The following is a 13,814-nucleotide window of genomic DNA, read 5'->3' on the forward strand; positions in this document are numbered from 1 at the left end:
AGTAAATGTACTTAGTTATTTTCCAAAACTACTGTGTTGTTGGTGTGGACTGTAATATAAAAAGGTGTTTCTGTGAAAAATGACCTGGGAGAACTGGGAGATCCTTTGTCAGGAGCCTTACATATATAAGCTTTAGCTGTACTTTAGTATTTTGTCAGCATTGTACAGTAGCTGAATAAACCTTTGTGAAGTTAGGCCTACATTGCACTACCTGCAGTAATTTTTACAGTGCCTTGCGAAAGTATTCGGCCCCCTTGAACTTTGCGACCTTTTGCCACATTTCAGGCTTCAAACATAAAGATATAAAACTGTAATTTTTTGTGAAGAATCAACAACAAGTGGGACACAATCATGAAGTGGAACGAAATTTATTGGATATTTCAAACTTTTTTAACAAATAAAAAACTGAATAATTGGGCGTGCAAAATTATTCAGCCCCTTTACTTTCAGTGCAGCAAACTCTCTCCAGAAGTTCAGTGAGGATCTCTGAATGATCCAATGTTGACCTAAATGACTAATGATGATAAATAGAATCCACCTGTGTGTAATCAAGTCTCCGTATAAATGCACCTGCACTGTGATAGTCTCAGAGGTCTGTTTAAAGCGCAGAGAGCATCATGAAGAACAAGGAACACACCAGGCAGGTCCGAGATACTGTTGTGGAGAAGTTTAAAGCCGGATTTGGATACAAAAAGATTTCCCAAGCTTTAAACATCCCAAGGAGCACTGTGCAAGTGATAATATTGAAATGGAAGGAGTATCAGACCACTGCAAATCTACCAAGACCTGGCCGTCCCTCTAAACTTTCAGCTCATACAAGGAGAAGACTGATCAGAGATGCAGCCAAGAGGCCCATGATCACTCTGGATGAACTGCAGAGATCTACAGCTGAGGTGGGAGACTCTGTCCATAGGACAACAATCAGTCGTATACTGCACAAATCTGGCCTTTATGGAAGAGTGGCAAGAAGAAAGCCATTTCTTAAAGATATCCATAAAAAGTGTCGTTTAAAGTTTGCCACAAGCCACCTGGGAGACGCACCAAACATGTGGAAGAAGGTGCTCTGGTCAGATGAAACCAAAATCGAACTTTTTGGCAACAATGCAAAACGTTATGTTTGGCGTAAAAGCAACACAGCTCATCACCCTGAACACACCATCCCCACTGTCAAACATGGTGGTGGCAGCATCCTGGTTTGGGCCTGCTTTTCTTCAGCAGGGACAGGGAAGATGGTTAAAATTGATGGGAAGATGGATGGAGCCAAATACAGGACCATTCTGGAAGGAAACCTGATGGTGTCTGCAAAAGACCTGAGACTGGGACGGAGATTTGTCTTCCAACAAGACAATGATCCAAAACATAAAGCAAAATCTACATTGGAATGGTTCACAAATAAACATATCCAGGTGTTAGAATGGCCAAGTCAAAGTCCAGACCTGAATCCAATCGAGAATCTGTGGGAAGAACTGAAAACTGCTGTTCACAAACGCTCTCTATCCAACCTCACTGAGCTCGAGCTGTTTTGCAAGGCGGAATGGGCAAAAATTTCAGTCTCTTGATGTGCAAAACTGATAGAGACATACCCCAAGTGACTTACAGCTGTAATCGCAGCAAAAGGTGGCGCTACAAAGTATTAACTTAAGGGGGCTGAATAATTTTGCACGGCCAATTTTTCAGTTTTTTATTTGTTAAAAACGTTTGAAATATCCAATAAATTTCGTTCCACTTCATGATTGTGTCCCACTTGTTGTTGATTCTTCACAAAAAATTACAGTTTTATATCTTTATGTTTGAAGCCTGAAATGTGGCAAAAGGTCGCAAAGTTCAAGGGGGCCGAATACTTTAGCAAGGCACTGTAAGAATACACTGAAAAGTCCATGTAATTATTCTGTAGTGTGAGACTGCGGTTCAGGACCCTGTGGTGCTCACATATAAACACCAGCTGCTACTGCCCACACAGTTACTGAGAGTTAGAGACCTGAACACAATGCAACACATTTAAATATGGAAACTACGTTTGCCTGAACTGGTCCATGTTAGTTGAGTTTTCCTCTGCTGGCTGCTTCGCTGCCCCTCACCCCTCACCTCGCTCCACGTTTTGCATCTTTAAATCCAGAGTTGTTCTGTGTCTTCTGAGTTTGGTTAGTCTCTCTCATCCTCCAGAATAACGATTAGCCAGTGAAGTCAGCTGATCAATGCAAAAATACTCTACAACAATAATCAAGTATTTTTTTTAGAAATTCAGTGATTCTAACTGCAAAATATGAATATTTGCTGGTTTTCGTTGTCCTTTGTGAGAGAAAACTGAATATCTGTGTTTAACTACTGGTTAGAACAAACAATTTAAACTATTCAGTTTGAGATTTGTCAGGTTTTGTTTTGTAGATCAGCCAGTTAACACGTTAACAATATTATGGAGATTAATCGCCACTGCATTGTAGCCGTAATCACATCACACTGTTAGCAGTGTAATATATTCAGATACTACCTTGTATTGCTATTTTAAGTGGATTCTCATTGCTTTTACATTTGCGTTGTTTCTTTATGAGAATTCAAGACTTCAAGTTTTGCTTATAGGAAATGATTCCCTCCTGACTGACGGTAAGTCTTGGTGGATGCAGGGATCTCTGTGTTCACAATATTCATCTGTTATGTTGAATTGTTTTCATAACTGTACAGCAGATGTAAGTGTAGTAGCTGTAGTTAGCTGAGGTGAAGGCTCTTCCACTATTAAATAAGTAGCTTTTCTTTTCAGAACACATCTTGATCAGTTTTTGTCATTATACGGTGGTAATGTAATACCCAGCTTAAGATGCTTATGTGCAAATAAATGACTTTAGACCCAACGTGTAACCTAATTAGTCCCTTCTGGAAATAACAGCCAAGCGTGGTAGTAGTATCTTATAGCTGCTGGAATCTGTGGTGCAGTGGTGAAGGTGATGAAGATGACTGTGCTCCTTCTGCAAACATTGTGTCTGTCTGCAGGTGAAGTCTGTCATCCACCTGCTGTTCGCCGCCTACACAGGAAACGTCTCTGCCCTGAGGAGGTGAGCAGCTCACACGCTTCTGATGTTGGCCAGAGATGAATTCAGGTTTATTTCACTTTTTTTAACCCTGGTCCGAGTCCTTGACATGTAAACTAGACTTGTTTCTTAATAATGCTTCCTCCTCTTAGCTGCATAAGGCAGTTTGAGCATTCCTCTTTAAAGAATGTGATTAAAATAGTTTTTAAAAGGTCAGTAAAGCAAAGTATGTGTGTGTATGTGTAGGTTTGCACTGTCATCCATGGACATGGAGCAGAAGGACTATGACTCCAGGACAGCCCTCCATGTGGCAGCAGCTGAAGGTAACATGCAGCCTACAGTCGACCTGATATTACTGTTGGCCACATGCACTACAGACACTGACCAATATGGGGGCAGCTGCAGTTCAGGGGGTAGAGCAGGTCGTCTTGTAACCGGAAGGTTGGCCGTTCGATTCCTGGCTTCTCCGTTCCACGTGTCAAAGTGTCCTCAAGCAGGACACTCAACCCCTGGTTGCTGCAATGCATAGAAAAGCGCTTTACAAGTATGATCATTTACAAAGGAAAGGAAAACTCGAATAAGTGAGTGGTCTCTTCCAGGATGACGGTGCCCCTGTCCACAGGACACTAGGGTCACTGAATAGTTTGATGAGGATGATCATGAGCTGACTCATATCCTGTGGCCTTCCCAGTCACCAGACCTCAACCCAGTTGAACACCTATGGAAGATGTTAGACAGCGTCTCCACCACACCAGGAAATCTCTTTTGCATGAACAGTGTTCATCCTCCTGTAGAGTTCAGAGACTTGTAGAATCAGTATCAAGGTGCACTGAAGCTGTTCTGGTGGCGCATGGTGGCCCCCAGCACCTTACTGGGACATTTGATGTTGGTTTGTCCTGCCATTTGTAGTTTTTCATAAGGTGAGCAGCCATGACTACATCAAGTTGTGTATTTATCTGAACTGATTTTGCACCACTCCACAGTTAATCAGAACAAAGTGTATTCACAGTTTAGGCTGTCACAGTGTCTGTACAGCGCTGCATGTGTGAGTGCACATGCATGTACTGTATATAAGTCCAGCACATGCTCTGCTTTCAGGACACACAGAGGCGGTCCGCTTCCTGCTGGAGGCGTGCAAGGCGGACCCACTATCCAAAGACAGGTGAGTCTGGAGTCCCCATCCTCAGCGCGGTCTGTCTGACCATCTCTCTCTCTCTCTCTCTCTCTCTTTCTCGCTCTCTCTCTGCATCTTACTGGGCATTCATGCCCAAGAATATGTGGATCTGTAGTAAATCAACAACCAGCCAATCAAACACACTTTTTTCTTCTTTTTGAAAGTAGGTGGAAACTAACTCATTTACTCCTATAGCCTACTTTACTGCCCTGTATAATTTAGCAGCATCTGTACTTTAGTATTTTCACTTTCATTTAAGACACAAATATTTTACTTTTACTACATTTATCTGATAATTTTAAGTATGTTTTGATAGTAATACTTTTGAATATGTGACGGGTCTCCTTCACTTTGTAGTTCTTCATTTAGTTTCCCGTTTCATGGGATTATTGGCTAAAAGTACAAAAGATGTTTTGCTTGGTGTAATTATGCAGGAGATACAGTACAAATCGTGCACACAGGACAATCAGTTCTTTAAATATATTAATAGTATTATGTAATAATATCTTTGTTCAGATGGGGGAACACACCCATAGATGAAGCGGTGCAGTTTGGCCACCAAGAGGTCATCGCCATCCTGCAGCAGTACCACAACAAATCCAGCCCACCTGCTGCTGCTGATGGCAAGGAGAGCACCGAGAAGGGTGTGGACAGCAGCCTGTAGCAGACCTGCCGCAGTGGAATAAGTTTGTACGTTAGTGCTCAGATGTGTGACATGTGTGATGCGTTAGTTATTTGCCTTTCTCCGTTGCCGTGTCTCATCTGGCGTGCTTTGCTTCCTTGCTCTATATCACTTCCTCCCCTCTATCACAGTGTAATGTGTTTAATGTGTGAGCAAGCTACTTAATCAGTGCTGTTCAAACAGATACAATACGATATCTTTAATGCTATATTTACAATTTATTACTCTTAATCTGTCCGTACTGAAAAAAACGCACTGTGCTCTCACAGGATATTTGTTTAGTTCTAGCACAGTTTCGTTTCCAAACTTCTCTCCATGGTTATAGTTGTGTCAGTGTGGTGAGATAGTCAGCTGTGTGCAAATGATAGAATTTCTATGCTGTGTCTCAGCTTGTGTAACCATGTAGAAGCTGCCAGGCTTCGTGCTGATGCTGCAGTGATGTGCCTGTCTGATCTCCTTAGACCTGCATCATTCACAGATTCCCTCCTGACTCCTGCCAGGTCACTGGCAGGTTTCATGAAGCTTCACTTCTCGTCTGAAGCTGCTGATCGATTGTATTCTGACTGTATTTTATAGTGGCATAGTCATCTGAACATTGTTTTTCATCTGCTTTCCCCTGACGTCTTCCATCCCTTCTCGTCAATATTGCCAGCAAGCAAATGTTCTCATTTTGTCTTTTTCCTTCCCACCTGATGATCCCAGTGCTTTAGATTTGAGGTTTTTATGCTGCTTCGCTCATACTGAATCTAAATCGGTCTATTGATGTAGTGTAAACATATACTGAATGTAGCCTCATTACATTTAGACAATATATACAGTGAGCTGTGCATTAACTGTAGCCTGAACTGAAGAAAAAGTGTTGACACACAGGCTGCAAGTTACGCTGTAACATTCCGAGTCCATTTTTCAGACTGTATTTCTAGAAAAGTGGAATTTAAAAGAATATGTGTGACTGATGTGTTGATAGTAGCCAATAAGAGCAAGCACAAAGTCCAAAGTGGAGGGACAAAGTATTAGATTTTTGATCGAGTCCCTGACATGACAAATGTCAGGAACATGGGGAGAGTCAGACGTACAACTGAGCACCTAATTTAAATGATAGAAGCTGAATAAAACATTTAAACTGTTTAAAAAAGGCAAGAAGTGATAAATGTTAATTGCAGTGAGGTGAGTAAAGACTTAGTCCTACTGTCTCTTTAACTCTTTTCCCCTTCCAAATCGTCCTGATGTCTCCTTATCCTCAGCAGATGGAAACTCCTTTTTATGTGTCACTTTTTTGTTGTAGCTGATGATGAATTGGAGATTTGTATGGTTGGCATTTGATGCATTACACATGTGTGCAACATATGTTGAATGACTTAAGCCTAGGAATTCAGGAACAGTCACTGGCATTACTACAGACCAACGCAGATTAATCAGTCCCTCAAAATCAGTCTTCCTCTAGTCAGAGGTTCTTCATTTTCAAGTAAACCAGCCCTGAGCAATACTGACAGCCTCCTTACTGTCACAAGCAACCAGCAAAATCTTTTTCCAGTCAACAACAATGAGAGCATGCTAACATGCCTACACTGGCAGTGCTAACAGTACGTATAATGTTTATCACACCATTTATTACAACTTTTAAAAGACAGTGTTAGTTTTGCAGTGGTAATTTTTACAGTAAATGTCCCAGCTCACTTTTATGGCACATGTAAACTGAGTTATATATGATTCACCAGGTAAACCACTGGTTACTTATGGGACCCCACTTACTGTCGGTGAAGTGATGAAAATATGAGCAGGTCCAAAAGAATATAGTGTACAGAAATGGAGCTCTTTGACTTTCTGATGCAATGTTTCTTCTGATAGTATGTTGGTATTTTTTCAGCACAGAATTCATATGCTGGATGTTTGAGAAGGCTGATGTTGGGGGTCAGGACAGTTTCTAGCAGGAAACTGAGAACAAGCAGTTGAGACATAGGACAGTTGAATGTGTTTGTCCTTTTTGCTGCATAAATAAAGTTATACTTATAGGTTCTGTACTGTATAATCCAGATGTTTCTCTGACAGTAGAATGCAAATGTTTATTTTAATAAACAAAAGAACATGTACTTTAGAGAACTGTCATTCTTACCCAGTACTGTGCTCATACTGTGTACAATTATCGTTGCTTGTTACATTTTTTATACTAAGTGACCTTGTTCCATTCGATTCTTTATTGTACAAACACCTGCATCAAAACAGACTTTGTATTTGATAAGTGAGAGTTCCCATTCCAGCCCAATGTCTAGTCCCATTTTCAGGAATTACTAAGATCACCAACATTGTCCTGAATTGGTGGTGTGTCTTGGTAAGGTACTCAGGACAAAGGGAATCCAGGTAAGGTGCAGAGATCATCATAGAGTTCCTGAGTCAGCAGATCAGCCTCCATCTACAAGGAAACAATAAGATTTAGGGGATCAGGTAAGAGATCATGAGAGAACATCCAAGATTGCCTGAAGCATCAGATCAAACTCCATCTACAAGGAAACAATAAGATTTTGTTTACGTTAACAGCAGAGGTCAACTTTTACTCAAACAAGGAAAATCAAACAATTGGCATCCATGATAAAGCTGAGACTACTGAAATGGTGAGACTACACTTATATTTTCATATTAAAGGGTCACATGATCATGTGACAGGTGTTCATCATGCAGAACCCAGGGAGGAGAAGCACCCTGTGGGAGAAGTACCGAATTTTAAATTGGTCAGGTGGCCAGAAGCATGACGCTGCATGAGTGCTCGTAAGATGTGTTGCTGGAGGCAACAAGTCTACAGGCTGATCGTGTGCATGTTGTGTTAGCAGTGATGTTAGGTGTAATACCAAAGCTTCGAAGCTTGCGTCAACCAGAAGGGGCCTTTCCAATTGAAGCCTTGCTTCAAGCTTGTGGCGTTTCCCTAATTGTCATGTGACCAATGACAAACAAGGCCTCTATCTGCCAGAGTCATGTGAATGATACATCTTGCATGTCGAGTGGAATGAGTAAGGGCTCGTTCACATGGATGGTTCCTCTACTATCAGTACTGCGCACCGCTGGTAGCATGGCACTGGTCAGACAGCGTCTTTTATAAAACAGAGCCACAAACAAAAAGGACCTGTTTGTGAACATTTTGGGTCGACTATTATTTCTAAATAAAATCATTAACAAATACCCCCATCAGTTACACAAGCACATTGGTCATTTAATAAGGATAATAATCACCTTTATTTGGCCAAGTATGTTACACACAAGGAATTTGTTTACGGTACAGAACCGAGACAGGCATCTGCGGTGCCAACTCACACCGATGGATCTAACCATCAGGGACAACTTGTGGGTTCAGTGTCTTGCCCAAGGACACTTCAATATGTGTACTGCAGGCACTGTGGTTCAAACCTCCGACGCTCTGGTTGGGAGATGACTGCTCTACCCACTGAATCACAGTTGCCCATTAAGCATTTTTACACCCCACAAAACTGTCCGTCATAGGTATAGCTTAATTATAACCTCATTGACAACTGTCGGTGAGGAGTGCACCATTTTTAGTGACTCCATATTCATAATAATAGTGTTGGGCAGCATGGAGCTTGTGATGTCAGGATCTGTTTGCTACACCAAATGTGTCCACTGGATGTCAGTAGTAATAACGAGCTCCTAAACGAGGCTTCGTGAGCTGAACCTTGTAGTGCAACTACTGCCTGGGAAGCGTCGAATGAGGCTTCATCTCGCCATCACTATTAGCAGATTCTTCAGCTGCCCCCAGGTGGCCAAAAATATCAGTGTGTGCAGGTTTAGACAAGTGTAGGGACTCACATTTGCATCTGTGTCAATGTCCATGTTCATTTCCATAGGTGGAGATGGTGGTGGTGTAGGATACCTGTACAGAGAGAAAATAAATAAATAAATGAAGGCAAATTTTTCACACGCAACATGTAACAATAAAGAATTGTCAAATATTTATAATCCAAAGCCATGGACAGATTTTGAGACATGGCCCCTGGGCACAGCTATATATTGTTAGTTGAGGCCTTTTTGCATCTCTTCATAGTTGGTCTGTGACTGTTTTTGGTTGTGTTTCATTTATTTTGAGTTATTTTGCTTGTGTATGTTTTACACATTGAGAGCCACTGTACCAGAGTCAGTTTCCTTGTGTGTCCAACACACCTTACCAATAAAGTTGATTCTTCTACTTGTTTGTCTGTGAGGATGCGCTGCATGTGCTTATTTTGCATCTCTTTGCATCTGTGTTGGGCCTATTTTGCAACTATTTGTTGTTGAATGACATTCCAACAGGAAATGCTAACAGTCCCGTCTAACCAAGGCTCTGGCCCGGGGGGCTCCCTGAACTCTTGAGACCCTTGGACTGTGCCCGGTAGGCCTGTTCAATAATCCATCCATGTGCAAAGTATTTATTCCTGAACTTTTAATTATTGTCTTACTTACTCTGAGACAGAAGTGATTATTATGGGTAATAATCCATTTGCATTCTTCGACATTTCTGCATGAACAGAGGTGATTAGACATCATTACAGGGTTGAACAGTATGGGTAGAGTAGTATGATTCTGTCACACAGACTTACAGTAGCCTAAATAGTCTCAGTGTTTGAAAGGCAAACATCAGCTATAAATCAGGAGTCTCCAACACATCGTTCGAGAGCTACCAGTGGCTCACTCCCCGATTCTGAGTAGTTTGTCTAAAGGTTTAGAGAATATATAGTAGCCTACAATTCATGCAAGATAAATAGGTTATACAACAGAATGTCACTCAGTAAACCTCCTCAAAGTGCAATTCAAACAAATAGCTAAACAGGTGTCCCACCGTCCTTTGGCACCAAATTATTATTTGTCAGTCAAATGAGTTATGATGAGTTATGGTGCTGTCAATATTGTTTACGCCGTTCAGTGATGTTAGCAACTCTTTTGGACAATGTTGCGTTGAGCATTAAAAGTCTTCACTTAAATGAAATGATCACTATTTTCAGTTTTAGTTTTGATTTGACATACTGTCCCAACTTTTTCTGACTTGAAGAAGCATCTAATACAGTATCACAGACATGAGCCCCCTCAGATCAGCAGTGCACAGAACTGATGGACAGTAGGCCGTGTACAGACTGTGCAGCGGTCTGACTGACTACCTGCAGTTAATAATGCCTGTAATTAACAAGTAAATATTAGGACTATGATTATAATTATTATGTCATGTATATCTTATTTAAACTTAGTGTTTTTGGACAATTAGGGGCAGCACAACAAGGTGTAAATGTAATAAATAACCACCACCACTTTTTTCTTCCCACTTGGAGCACTGGTCTTGACACAGAAAAAAAAAAACTATCACCATCTGGAAACAAATTCCTGTTCTCTATTTGCTGCACTTGAATAAAGTGATTCTGATTCTCCCTGTGAAAGACAAGCAAGAGACAATACCAGAGACTGTGTAGTAGCGTCCAAAGGCATCATCTTTGGGGATGTCTGGGTAAAGGTAGAGCAGAGGACTCCGGATCATCTGGCCCGCAGCTCTAAAACTGTACAGGTAAATCAAGTCTGGCAGAGACATGGCCAACAGCTCCTTCTTGGTGCGGGGCTCTACTGCATGCACATAGGTCTCTACAGGGGAAACATGCAGAGAAAGACATCAGCACACAAAGACCAGCATCTGTCACCCGCTGCTGAAAACGTGTCAGGACAGCAAAAGCAGCAGTCTGTTATACTATGACCAAAAAGACTGATCATCTGTACATCATGTGTTCTCAGTTCATGATTATTTGGGCGGTTTTTATCTTAAGCTATCTAACACCAACTGAGAAGTAGGCTGTTTGACAAGAAAACAAACATGTAAAAACAACATAGCTCTTTGTACTCATGCTACAATCTTCATCTGTTAGTGGGTGTGATGTCAGCTGTGCCTGAGACAACCAGGCAAACTTTGATTTGACTGTTATTACAGTGTGAAAATGTTGGATTTGTTGGAATAACGAGACAGGAGGCACACTTGTATTTCTGTTGAAACAGTGCTCTTATAGACAATTTTTTCTTCTGAGAAAACACAAATCTCATCTTTTTTGGCTTGTCCTAGTGGGTTTTCTCATTTCTTGTTATTGAGCCAAAAAGCCCAAGTCAATAGAGGGTGACCCAGCAGAAACACTATCACCTAAGTCTTCTCATTCAGCTTCAAAAAATTTAAAGCAAGCCAAGATTTAATGTCATCAAAACATTCAAGCAGTGTCCTAACACAAGAATTTGCCTTTTTAACCGGTAAATAAAGCTGGCTATCAACTGCGTAAAAATGAAAGGAGATGCCATGTTTCCTAAGTATAGAGCTGAGTGGGAGAAGATAAAAGGGAAAAAAGAAGGGGTCCAAGAACTGAGCCTTGCGGAACCCCATACAAAAGGGGCTCAGAAGAAGACACAGCATCCCCAAGCTTCACACAAAAGGATCTATCCTTAAGGTAAGACTGGAACCATTCTAGGGCTAAACCTCGAATACCCACCCAGTGCTCTAAATGAGAAATAAAAATATCATGATCCATTGTATCAAAAGCGGCGGTCAAGTCTAGGAGCACTAGGACAACACAGTTCCCAGAATCAGTTGCCAGAAAAATATCATTTAAAACTTTTATCAACGCTGACTCAGTGCTGTGCAGGGATTTAAACCCTGATTGGATTATCTCAAGAATACTATGCTCATCTAAGAAGGCCAGTAACTGAGTGTAAACTATCTTTTCGAGGATTTTGGAAAGGAACGGTAAATTTGAAATGGGCCTAAAATTTGAAAGCACCGTAGGATCCAGACCAGGTTTCTTAATCAGTGGCTGCACCACGGCATGTTTAAAATTCCTTGGAGATGGATACATGTGACAGAAACAGTCGGTAAACAGCTGTGCATTACACTTGAACAGAGCCGGGCAAACAAACCGGAGGCACATATGCAAAACCAGTCACTTCGTCATGACCATTCAAATCTTTTCTCTTGTAAAAGCAGACCACAATGTTTGAAAAGACTTCTAATAAAGTACAAATCTCACCTTTATGCATCTTGTCCTAATAGGTTTTGTTGTCCTTTACTCCTCATTCTGCAATTTGCTAAATAAATCTGACCTTAATGTACAGCCATGTATTGCAGTGTCACCGTTGAAACGGGTATTATCCCAACCCCCCACCCCCTCCGACCACAGGGGGAGTATTGAGCAAACTGCTGCTTGGCAAACCAAAACGAGGAGAAAAGATGACAAACTAACAGGCTGTGGCTGTCTTCTATTGTAATGCACACTGACTGACAAAAAAATAAAATAGAATAAAACAAAAACAAAGGTGCAACTAGGAGGGTCTCAGTCGACTGACAGGTCTCATGACTAATGACTCAACAGTTAGCTGTTTGGGGGCAGCCCTAAAATTAATGTGCAGAAACATACCACCATTGGAGCGATCAACCCAGCTGAAAGTGATGGCTCCATCTTTGCTGCTCTCGCTAAAGCGAAGCAGGAAGGTCCCGTTCTGTCTTTCCTGCAGAAGGACCCGTGCTCTCTCCCTGCTCACGAAGCCCATGATGTACCTGAAAACCCACGTACACAATATAACAAGGCTTTGTCACTGTGCTTCCTAGTTAACTAATTCCAAACAGTAATACTCAGAAGAGTGGATCACTGTCTCATTATTAATGTGGTAATTATTTGTGGATGATACAATGAAACTCTGACAAGATCATTTATGATGCGTCTTACCCATCACGCCAAAGATCTACCAAGTGCCTTTTGATCAAATCCAAAATTCCATCAATCCACATCCAGGTACTTTCATTCTGGCACAAAGAAAAGAAAATGTCAACAGGTAAAGGGTTTATTACGCCCCATAGGCTGTACAAACTGTGGAACTCGCAGCATGACAAGATTCCTCCTCTACTCTCACCTTGGAGAACTTGCTCCATTGAACGAAACCATCAGGATCATCTGTGAAGAAATCACCACTTAAATAACAAATGTCATGAAAATAACGAACTCTGAAACTAATACATCATCCATCTATACAAACAATGAGTGCAGGATTTATTTCAAGAACCATTAGTACATTAAAAACATGATCACTGACCGACTCCTTTGTTTGGAATCCTTACATTATTAATATGTACAGTCACCTGTCACTGCGCCCAGCCTTCAAACAGTAAACCCACAACATGTTGTTACTCAGCGGTTTTTGAACGGGTGTTGCCCCCTCAACCTCCCCGATGGCATGGACCGATTTACTGGAGGGACTGGCCAAACACTCACCCACTATTTTGTCTTTCAGCATGGAAAGCTGGTTTTCATCCAGTTCTCGCTGGCCAACGGACAAAAACTGCCAGCTCAGAACCTGGGACAGCTTCTCCCAGTGGAGTGGAGGAGGGTTGACAAACAAGGACAGGTTCTACAGAACATTAGATTTGAATACAAAAGACATTAACCTGCTGTCCTTCACAAGGACGCGACTATGACCATGGTTTTAAAAGTACACGAGTGTGAGATGGCTTTACCCATGGTTCGCTGGTGGACAGCATGTTGCACCACATGACAGAGGCCCAGGCACTGGACACCTGACTGGTAGAAGATATAACAACCACAGGCAGCGAGCTCGCCTGGACCAACACAAGAGGAGAACATTCAATGAGCCGACGCCATTTTTCCACCAATACTTTAAGTTTAGCAGAAAAGTTGAAACTCCTCCGTAATCTCTCATGTTCACTGACCTCGATGTTGCACTTCAGTCCAGCATGCTCAAACACTGTCACAAACTTAATGATGTAGAGCTCTTCAGTGACCAGAACACTCTGATGAAGGAGAGCGAGTGACATGGTGTTAGGAAAAAACATACTTGTATAACAGTGATTTGCAAATGTAACCGGGATATAATAATTACACAAAATGTAACCGGGATGTAATAATTACACAGAATGTAACCGGGA

The 13,814-nt window shown here is 41.6% G+C and overlaps 2 protein-coding genes across 3 annotated transcripts in view; one reads left to right on the forward strand and one right to left on the reverse strand.

The window, feature by feature from the left end:
- Positions 1 to 6,969, forward strand: part of LOC109971752 (glutaminase kidney isoform, mitochondrial-like) — a 36,614-nt gene extending 29,645 nt beyond the window's left edge. For both annotated transcript variants that reach the window (XM_020620196.1, XM_020620199.1), the window contains 4 exons: positions 2,986 to 3,047; positions 3,270 to 3,346; positions 4,122 to 4,185; positions 4,714 to 6,969. In XM_020620196.1, coding sequence (XP_020475852.1) covers positions 2,986 to 3,047; positions 3,270 to 3,346; positions 4,122 to 4,185; positions 4,714 to 4,861 — 351 coding nt within the window. In that variant the 3' untranslated portion in view covers positions 4,862 to 6,969. The remainder of the gene's footprint in view (positions 1 to 2,985; positions 3,048 to 3,269; positions 3,347 to 4,121; positions 4,186 to 4,713) is intronic.
- Positions 6,087 to 13,775, reverse strand: LOC109971753 (signal transducer and activator of transcription 1-like). The gene is made up of 10 exons (XM_020620200.1): positions 13,599 to 13,775; positions 13,386 to 13,487; positions 13,144 to 13,279; positions 12,785 to 12,825; positions 12,601 to 12,677; positions 12,292 to 12,431; positions 10,307 to 10,486; positions 9,323 to 9,377; positions 8,693 to 8,756; positions 6,087 to 7,289 (listed from the first exon to the last, which is right to left on the reverse strand). The coding sequence occupies exons 1-10, from the start codon at positions 13,719 to 13,721 to the stop codon at positions 7,218 to 7,220; spliced, it is 990 nt and encodes a 329-aa protein (XP_020475856.1). The 5' UTR covers positions 13,722 to 13,775; the 3' UTR covers positions 6,087 to 7,217.
- Positions 13,776 to 13,814: the final 39 nt, after the last annotated feature.

This window comes from Monopterus albus, unplaced genomic scaffold (genome assembly GCF_001952655.1).
Source record: "Monopterus albus unplaced genomic scaffold, M_albus_1.0 scaffold234.1, whole genome shotgun sequence".
Classification (NCBI taxonomy): domain Eukaryota; kingdom Metazoa; phylum Chordata; class Actinopteri; order Synbranchiformes; family Synbranchidae; genus Monopterus; species Monopterus albus.